Below are 10,981 nucleotides of genomic sequence, written 5' to 3' on the forward strand. Positions count from 1 at the left end.
CTTGTAAAAACTGGTTGTTTGGTGTCAAACTTGTAAAAACTGGTTTGGTTGTTTTAATGAAAAGTATCTATCTATCTACCGATATATAACTTACCTTTGAGGATTTTAGCTTTCTATCTAATGATGAAATAAACACGATAAACATTGCTCAAAACTACTTGAAGTTTGCATTGTGAATTCAGAGCATGTTTCTGTCACCTCAATCACTCACTTTCAAAATAGTATTCGCCTTGAAAAGGTTCGTCATGTCTTTCTTATATTACATCACAATAATGTACTTTTATGTATCTCTTGTAAGAATTTTTTAAGGGTTATCGCTTTAGGAGTGGCTCTCTCAACGTTGTCCTTATTTTAAGTAATAAAAACGTATGTAAAGGAAACAAAAAAACTCATTCATTCATTTATATTATACTCCATTACCTTCTGGATGTGCCAGATTTGCCTGGATCTCTATTGTAGACAGTACTTTCCGATGAAAAGTCTTCTGCACAATTGCTAAGGTGTTTAGGGAATAAAGCATGGTGTTCAAAACGATAGACGTCATCGTAAGAGTTGCCATAAACAAATGTCCCCAACAAACCTGTATGTGCATGGAGATCCAAATAGAGGGATAGGTCATCTTCCTGAAAAAGTAATAAACAACAACAACTACAAATTAAATCAGTAAACTTTCGTTAGGAAGTTGAAACTAAAGAGACATTGTGATGATTAAGCATTATCTTATAGTTGTTGTAATTATTAGATAGTTTCTTTCAACAATCGAGTATAAAAGTATTAATGACATCTATCTATCTATATTTTACCTTATTGCTAGCTAGAGTTTCCAATAACTTTTTTGTGGCATGTAATGTTGGATGAGCAAGAGGAGATGGGTCTTGCCAGCATCGGTTTAGGTCAGCTCCCAGCAGAGAGGTCCTGCATAAAGAGTGTTTTGGATATCATATAAATCTTTTAACATCTTTGCACAAAGTTATCATATTAACACAATTTAATCAAAGAATTATTGAAATCAGCTGTGTCTAATATTGGCCTTCTTTCAAGACGGCAATGTCGCTGAGTAACCATTTTCAAACAATGACTTTATACATAATTGTTACACGTGAGGTTTACGTAAGCCGGTAAGCTATTTTTTTTTTATTTGAATGACAGTTAATGTAAATTAAAGGAATTAGAGGGTGCATTGAGTACTTAAAAGTTTTTGGATTATTGATACATTCTAAAACACTTGTATGCTCCGTCATTGGTTCAGCGGTTAGCTTAAAATTTTTATAACGTAAACATTCGGGATTCGATCCTTTTTGTAGGCACAGTGCGTTTAAATCCAAAACTCACTTAGATGTCTAAAGTTAATTATTAAAGCCTGTTGTTCATATTATTTTAAATGGGGGTCGAGCGTGCTGGATTATGAATATGCAGGCACATTTTTCGTGTTCTGTAACCACCAAAAAGAAAATTGCGCGCTGTACTCTAGTACGTTATAAGAGTGACGGTCAAATCTTGTTATTCGGTAAAACGAGAGTGGCCTAAGAGTTGGCGGGGAAGCTGTTGACTAGCTGCTATCTCTCTGGTCTATCAGTTCAGAAATTAGAGACGACTAGTGCAGATAATCCTTGAGTAATTTTGCTCGAAAACAAACATTAAAATATCTTTTTCACTACAGAATAATTATTTTATTAGATCTGTTACACTAACAATACATTAGTGTATTTAAAGAATGGTCAGTTTCTGTAACTATATGGTGTTTCAAGTCTTATGAAAATGACAGTGTGATTAAAACATTTGGAACATATTTTTCGGTGGGTTTTCATTTGTTTTCCATTTTTTTTATTGGAACATTCTTGATAAAATAAAGGATAAAATGTGGTAGCACAACCAGAAGTCGAATAAAAGAAATAGTTTAAACGATGTTTTAAATAACATGTTTTCTCTTTCATTTTTTTAATTCTTTAACTGTCTGTTATATATTTCGACAAATACACTACCCACTAATCTTTAAAAGAATGCAATGGCACGAGCAAGCTGCGTCACAGTAATCTCCTGTTTATTCATTGTGTCGGTACATTAAAATAAAGAAATGTATACTAAATTATCAATGATGTATCCAACTGACAATACTCGATATCGAGTACTCAGTTACTTTCATCTGTTTCTTTCAAAGTGTCCATATGACAAGGTGACTGTATTTTAGTATAAAGACTGACACGTTGTCTTTATTATATAAATATAAATGTGTTTTATTCATATAAAATGTTCGAAAACTTTGATATAATAATAACAAGCTACATATATGCAGTAATTTGGGAAGATACTTTTTTAACAGTCGCAGTGAAGACCTAATGATTCTCATTTCATCCAAGCTTTAACATATACGTAGGAAATAAATAAAAACGAATAAACAAACATTTCCAATTAATTAATAGATAGATTTAGTAGATATAAAACTTCTTTATTGCAGACATTATAGACTTTGTTACTTCATAGGAATCTTCATTAAAATATTTCTATGGAATTACACGGTTATTTTTTGCCTTGTTTGAAGTTCACGCAAATCTACTCCAGGGAAATTTGCGTTAGCCATCTCTAACTTTGATGTGATGGACTAGAAGAAAATCAGTTAGACAACGCCTTCTACCGCCAATCTTTAGTCTACTTTAATCGAAAAGTGAGATTTGAACATAACCCTTATAACGCAACCACAACCCAAAGTGCGAAGAGCGATCTTTTTTTGGGTGGTGGTGGTAAGTGGTCGGGACGCGAACCCAAGAGTCTTAGATGTGCTTGACCTTATAAGGTAATTCGATAATTTTGGCATTATTCACTTCTAACTGAATTCCTAATTATCGGCTATATTTGTCAATGTAGCCTCTAATGGTCTTATTTCTCTTTGTTGGCTTAACAGAGACTCCAAACTTTTAATTACGATGCATTTTTAAAAAAAAATCTGAATGGGTACGATTCAGAAATACAGATTGACTAAAACTTATATTTGAACAAAAGTAGTTGGACGACAAATGTATTCGAGGAAAAATAATTCTCTTTCGTATACTTTTTATAAACGAAATGCTTTGTGTTTGTTTGTAATTAAGCTCTGCCCACCACGGGTATCGAAACCCGGATTCTAGCGTTGTAAGTCCGCAGACATACAGCTGTACCACTGGGGAGCAAATGCTTTGTGTCTTACGTTGAATGACCTAAGCGTAATGATATTTCTTAATGTAAAGGTTAAAGGGAAACGTTCAACAAAAATTTTCTTCCAAATGATAACTTAAGGGAATTTCGATGACAGTGACTCTTTCATTTTAAATAAATCATGAGCCCTAGTAAAATAACGTGTTTCTTCGATCTTTTCTTGTTTTGGGGTGCTTTTTATTATTTTTTATTTATTTGACAGATTAGGTGAAATGGTTTTAAAAGATTTCATAAAAAAGTTTACTCTGAATTTCAAATTATACATGACATTCATTGTCCAAAACTTAAACTAGTAATTCTTAACATTATAAATTTTTCCCTGTCGACTTTAAAATTGGAAATCAAATTCTTCCTGACTGCTTGTTCCCGTAGGTAAAGTAAAATCATAAGACATTTTTCGGAAACTAGTCTGTTTTTGTGAGATACTTACACACTTCGTTTTTATTAAATTGTCTGTTTGCAGTAAGTAATTGTCTTATGAGAACGTAGGGTCGGAAAAACCATGACATTATTTATCAATTACGATGTCAGTGTCGGAAATTGGCATCAAAATAATGTTGTTTCTTTTTCAGTAAATTTAATGTTAGAGAACTAAGAGCAGTAGTGACGCTTCGGAAAAACGGCTGTTTGGCGATGCCACATATAGCGAGAGCCAGGGAATACAGCTGGCCTGTAGCTCATATCTTTGAGTGTATTGTAATACATGTCAACTTCAACCTGTCACTTTCACTTGTGCTTTTTTAACTAGAGTCGAAACAAGCACAATAATAATTTGTTGACTAAATAAGTTTGATATTTTGTCTCTTACTTAATAGGTGGATAACAATCCTTCCATTAACGATTTTATGCATAAGTCATTAACAAGTTTCGTCATGCTATTTTTTTTACACATAAAATTTACATATTAATTTTATTTTAAATATTCACGTAGACAACTGATTAAAACACGTATACAGTTAGATAGATACATGTTTATAAGAAGAGATAGAAGGATAAATGTTGGGTTAGTCAGATTCAGCCACAATGTTATGTTGGTCAGACTCAGCCATAATGTTGTGTTGGTCAGATTCAACCATAATGTCGTGTTGGTCAGACTCAGCCATAATGTTGTGTTGGTCAGATTCAACCATAATGTCGTGTTGGTCAGATTCAGCCATAATGTTGTGTTGGTCAAATTTAGCCATAATGTTGTGTTGGTCAGATTCAACTATAATTTATGATGGTCAGACTCAGCCACAATGTTGTGTTTGTCAGACTCAGCCGCAATGTTGTGCACACTACAATATCACCCAAGAAATTAATAGTTTTTACCTATTTTTTATAGCAAATTCACATTAGGCTATCTGCTGTGTCAACCGAAAGGAATCGAACCCCTTATTTGAGAGTTGTAAATCCGTAGACTTACCGCTATTCCACAGGGGTACAGTTAATTGTTTAGCTCTACTTAAAAAATAATACAAAAATGTGTTTTACAGAGGGAAATTTAGAAAAAAGATAGTTTGTTCACCTTTTTATAAAATATAAAAGTTAGAAACAGTTATCAAACTCAGTACATAATATACACATCATTTCTTACTGTTAGAAATTACACTTCAATCGAATTAAAATTCTTATTTCGGTTTATAAGTCAAAACACAAATTATCTACAATTCTACCATATGATATCAGAATACAAATTTAAAACACAAATAAACTAGGATTCGACCTTATGATATCAAGATACAAATGTTGAAAATACAAAGTCACTAAAATTCAACCCCATGGTATCAGAATACAAATGTTTAAAACACAAATTGACTAAAATATGACTTTATGATTTTCAAGATAAAAATTGGTAAAACAGAAATGAATTAAATACAACATTATCGTAATATATTAATGCTCTAAACTACTTGTCCTATCCTTTTGATAATTTAAGACGTTAACTCTGTGTGGCATTCGATAAATCTGTACAATGAGATATCTATGTTGTGCCCCATATTATAACCTTCTACCCTAACCCCCCAAAGCCTACCTTTGAGCAAACTGAGGACTTTTAGCAAGAAAAGAGTTGTTTTTTTATACATTTCCTTTTTAATAACTGTGCTATTCTAATGGTGTTAGTAAATATTTCAACAAAGCTTTGTGCATTACTGACCATTTTCGGAGGTATATACTTCCAATGTCTTTCATAAAATATTATACAATAGAATAAATGTTTGTGTTGATAAAGCCTCAGTTATTACTAAATATTATAATTTTTCTGATGATTTAAGAGACCTGATAAATTACGAATAAATCTAAATTACACATATTCTGTCCAAAAGATGGTGTCTCTAGTTTGTTATAAAAACTAGGCTACAAACTGTTTCATTTTATTTCTTTTATGACTGTATGTTGAACTGCTAGTCCCATAAAGATATCATCTAAAAGAACACAATGTTCTATACTAAATTTCAACACTCTAACTCAAACCACGTACAGATTACTGTATGAAAATGGTCCGTATCAAAACGCCACAAAATATACTTGATATTGGTTAAATGTATTTGGTCGCACAATAGCCATTCGCATTGTGTCTATCGCCAAGATCAAACTCCGAATTCGAGCGTTTAAAAGCCACCAAGCTTACTTTACAAGTTAATGATATGCAACTGAATTTTTTAGTAAACATATGTTCATTAAAAAAAGGCTTGGTAAGAATACGTTTCCACCATAACTAAACGAATTTTTTTAGTGATTATCTCTCCTTAGTAAACTCGCAAATACGAAAAATCACTTAACGTTCTGATTAGTTGAAGAAAACCACTTAGTAAAATCTTTTTGCATGAGTGAACAAAATAAAAACAAAGATATTTAGAAGGCATCTTTTATCTGAAGGCAAATTTATGAGTTTTTTTGTCTACTACCAAAATAATGAAAGCTAAAACTTTGGGTACAACTTTCTATTCGAAAATAAAAAGTCTTATACACGCCATTATTCCAAGTCATTAAGAACAACACTCATGTATGCACACACGATCTTTTACGAAGAAATTAAGTTACCGTTCGAAATGAAGTTTTCTCATAAAACCAATTAAGGAGAAATGATGATTCATTGAAGAAAATTCATTATCCATAAAAACAACTTAAGTGCATAAAGTGTGCACGAAACCTTAATCCTGATCTTTATTCTTATCTCATGAGTTGCTCCATTATTTCTGAACGGCCAACTCTTATAGGAAATGAAGTTGTTCCTTTAATAAGCGGAAACGACTCTATAGATAAATCAAATAACCACTTCTAAGCCTACAGAAGAGCGTGCCGCTGCACAAGGATTACAGCAGTAATGAAGACCTTACTTCTTTCTCAACATATTTGTTTCCTGCAACTCATGGCACAACTTCAGCCGCAAAGAAATTACGAGAATAACTATAATTATGTTAGAGCTTATAAAACGTAAAATAAAAAAGAAAATGTTTGTTTAGCTCTTATTTATATATTGATCAAAAGACAATATCAGGAGAGATACAATTAATAAAGTATATCATAGCCGAGAAACAAAAATCACACCGCTGAAGAAAGTTATAATGAAACTGAAGCTCTACCTACTAATTGTTTGAAGTTGTGATGAAGTGTTTAATAGATTCTTTTAGCTTGGCTATAGGCTCAACCAAAAGTGTTTACTTAATTAGATTATTAGCGAAAAGTATGTGATTGTTTACAAAATATAACTTTTCACTGCTATATACAGTCTGGGGGAATTGAATGAATCTTGATAATTTTTACTAAGTAAGAAAGGTTCTAAGTGAGTCACATGGAACCTTAATGAGTCTAAATAGAGCCGGGCTCGAACAAAAGTAGTTCATGGCCGAAATAGGCACCTTGTGCGACACATCGGCTAAACGGCCAGGTCAGAGACCCCAAGATTCAGGTATATCCAACCTTAATTCAGAACTGTTGACTACGAGGAAGGGAAGCAGTCAGCGACACCCGCCACCTAAACAGCCTCCTTAACGAAATAACGAGATTGATTGTTAAGGTTATAACGCATGTAGGGCTGAAAGTGCGGAGAGTGTTGAGTGGCTTATTGCGAGATCAAGTTTTGGACCTGCAGTATCGTAGCCCGGCACTCTATCCACTAAGCCACATTCGGTCCGAAGAGTTAATGATTTTGATTATAGGGAGTTAGTTTAATTCTGTGTAAACTTAAGTAACAGATAGAGAGATTGAAACAATAGTTATTATATTCAGAGTAGTCATCTGTTTTAATGTAAGGGTAAAGTACGTTTGCAAACTGCTCTATAAGGTTTCAGAGTTACTCCACGTGAATTTATTTGAGTTTGACTAGTTGTTTGTTGTAACGCAAGGCTACCTAATGGGCTATTTGCGCTGTAAGCTATGCGGGGTTCGAGCCTTGAATTTTAACGTTATAAGCTCTCAAATGTATCGCTGAGCTGCCGGAGTACTTTTTTTTACGATTTAATATTGTCCTTAATAAAGATGTTATATTTAAAAACATCTGTAGGTCACTTGTTATATCTTTCAGTATCTCAGCGGGAAGCGTAAGGGGATATAACGTTAAAATCTGGAATCGATTTATCGCAGTGGACACAACGTAGTTTTGTGTTTAGAAAAAAAACAATCTATTATCACAGTTTATAAGCTATTCTACAGTAAAACACTTAATGAAATAAGAATAGCGGTTACATTTGTGTACTTTTGCCAAAGTGATATAAATTTAACATTAATATGTAATATGAGAACATAATGTTAGATAAGAAGAACCAAACACTCTCGTGCTTAATTATCTTCTCTACATACAGATAAAATAAATTGTTATGACGAAGAAAGAACTGCCTACTGGTGGCTCAGAGAAAGTATTTCGACTTCTGACTCTAAACATCAGGTTTCGATACCTGTGGTGGGCACAGCACTTATAGTCCATTATATAGCTTTATGTTTAACAACAAACAAATGAAAGAACTTGCTTATTCATGGAATGGAGTAATGCACTATGAGAGAACTTTCATTAAAGCAACACAATCATTAGAGGAATAAAAAAACAGCAAAGTAAATGTGTTGACTGGTGCACAATCTTTGTGATGAATTTTATACAGTCTACATACACGTAGTGATGTTAGTAAATTAATGCTTTTCATGACACAAATGAAGGGTTAAACACAGCATAAAAACAATATTAAAAAAATCTGACGAAGGGCGACTTAATTCCACTATGTGTTATTCCTGAACGGTTCGAATCGGAACTCGTCACAAACATGTGACTTCACAACACAACAATGTTCTCAAATAAATACAATTTTGAACAATGTGGTTTCAGTGGTTCATTTATTTTATACTGAGGGTAGGAGCTAATTATGTTTACAACAATGTTTTCACCTTTTCGATACTTATGGGCGTTTGAGGTATAAAATGTGACTGCATGTGTAGCCTACGCAAACACTAGGTAAAAATTGCAAAGAAGATATGTAGATTTGCAGTGTGTTGTATCACACACATATATCACAGATATAAAAGTGTTATATACGCAGTAGTAGTTTGAGTTGTTAATAAGTATCTTACAAGGAAATACCAGTAAGTTAATCCTCTGGCTTATTTGGTAAATATTCACTTGTAGTTCGAATACTGATCGTGTGAAAATTTATATTATAAACAACATGTATATAATAACAATGCAGAAGTATAGGAGAAGACTGGTTGTCTTATATGCCAGCATACTATAGTGTGAAACTTTGGTCTTTCGAAAGATCACAGTCTTCTGCACTGCAACATTTTTAAACGATATGATTCTCACTTGGACAGTTCAGGGAGTAAGTTCAAACCTCGTACTATTAGTATGATGAAACGAAAATTGTAATTACTGAAGTATGACCTCAATTACTGTTAATTACATTCATGATGATAAAATATCGTTAGATATCCAGTGGAAAACATTTCGCCCAAATTTATACAGGGCATTTTGAGCAAGTACGGCATTATGGCTGATTTTAATTAAATCTACATCTAGTATTTGCAAATATCTATTTAGACATCTATATTTAGCTGTTGTCTAGCTCTATATATGTGACGTAACACACGCCTCCCTATTGTGATTCCACTTCCGGATTGAATGACATTTGTAATTTAATGGATAGCTATGTGGAGATAATTTATTGAGAAACGCTATAATTAATAGCAATAAGTTAAATTAATTAGCAACGTATCACATCCCAATTTATCTATCTACAAACACCACAAAGAGAACTGTATCGTGTATTGAAAGAATATGTAAACAGTATTGCAATAATGCCAACAGAAAGTTAATTTTAATGAACAACGGCAATTAATGAAGTTTATTTGAACTGCCTACGAAAGCCGTAATTCACCTCATTTCATATTTTTCTTTAAAAACAAATGGACTGCTCTTGGCCTAATCGTTAGAGTATATGCCTTCGGATCGAAAGGTCCAAAGTTTGGGCTGTGATATGCCATTGAGTACGTTTCGCACTTTTATTTGACCTTGTCGTTTAGAGCATCGCCTAATGCTCTGCTTAGATTGAAAAACCAAATTTAAAATATCTTTGAGCTAATATACAGTATCAAAACCAACTGTTCATCGCAAATCTTATACACGCAATTACGTTTCTAAATATGTATTCTACAATACAGGAAAATCGTAAATACTTATGCCATTTGGTACTAAAGCTATTTGATTTTTGCCATAATTAGGTAAACACAGTTTTTAAGTTGGTTTTAAAGTAGATAATATTTATATGAGTACATTTCTTTAGGGTTAATATATTCCTTCTTAGTAATGCAATGAAAACACGAAATTGCGATAGAAGCGTTAGAAATAAATTCATTATCAAATTATTAGGTAAAATTAGGAGCTGTAAAATAGGTGGATATTTAAAATAAATATTGATAAAATCAAATATTATTTACCTGTAATTACCGACAAAAACGCCATCTGGGTTCAGCATTGGAATAAATTTAAAAACAAGATTTCGCCTGAGACAGCGAGCTATTGGTGTGTTACTCACGAGGTAGTCCATCAATCCTGCAATAATAAACATAAACCAAACAAGTTTCTTTAAAAATGCTCTTCAATTTCGAAGATAGTAACTGTTCTTAGTCTATAACTATAATCTTCCTTTACTGCCGTATTTTTGCTGAGAAAAATCGAGCGTTTCTATAGTAATTCTGACTTTGCTTTACTATTATGTTTCAAATACAATAAGCCGTTTTAGGTCATTTAAGAATGGGATGTTTAAAGTTGGTCCCCGAAACAGGTTTCCCTCAATGATATGTGGCGAATCGAATGGTACATTTGGCTTCATATTTAATTTTGTCTTTTAGTTATTCAAACAGTAGTTGTCGTTTACAGTATTTTATATAAGAAAAATAACAATACACTGGAAAGAAAAAAAAAGGTATTCAGTAGCTTAACTGAAATTATATATATATAAAAATACACTGAAGAGTCTCTACGGGTATTTTGTACCGGCTACTAAGTGGACGAATTAAGCTGTTACGCAAATGAAATTGAAGTACACAGCACTTTAATGGAGTTGGCACGTAATGTAATTAGCCATATATGAGTAGAGATGTTATATATATATATATATATATATATATTCTTTGGTATTGTATGTATAAATGTATGCATGTAATAAATATATACATATTTAATACTGTTCCTTGTAATTAGTATATATATATATATATATATATCTTCTTAGTAATGTTGTTAGTGTATATATGTACGTAGTATGTATATATATATATATGTGTGTGTGTTATTAGTAAGGAAATAGAGTAGTCGCGTGGTTCG

General features: G+C 32.5%; 1 protein-coding gene across 1 annotated transcript in view; it reads right to left on the minus strand.

The window, feature by feature from the left end:
* The window catches only part of LOC106460999 (cytosolic carboxypeptidase 6-like), a 111,695-nt gene that overhangs the window by 32,064 nt on the left and 68,650 nt on the right, over positions 1–10,981 (minus strand). The window contains exons 3-5 of the mRNA XM_013920767.2: positions 10,093–10,207; positions 804–915; positions 421–623 (exon numbers count right to left, since the gene is read on the minus strand). Of these exons, the coding sequence (XP_013776221.2) occupies positions 421–623; positions 804–915; positions 10,093–10,207 (430 nt within the window). The remainder of the gene's footprint in view (positions 1–420; positions 624–803; positions 916–10,092; positions 10,208–10,981) is intronic.

The sequence above is a fragment of the Limulus polyphemus genome, unplaced genomic scaffold (assembly GCF_000517525.1).
Source record: "Limulus polyphemus unplaced genomic scaffold, Limulus_polyphemus-2.1.2 Scaffold877, whole genome shotgun sequence".
NCBI classification, from domain to species: Eukaryota; Metazoa; Arthropoda; class Merostomata; order Xiphosura; family Limulidae; genus Limulus; species Limulus polyphemus.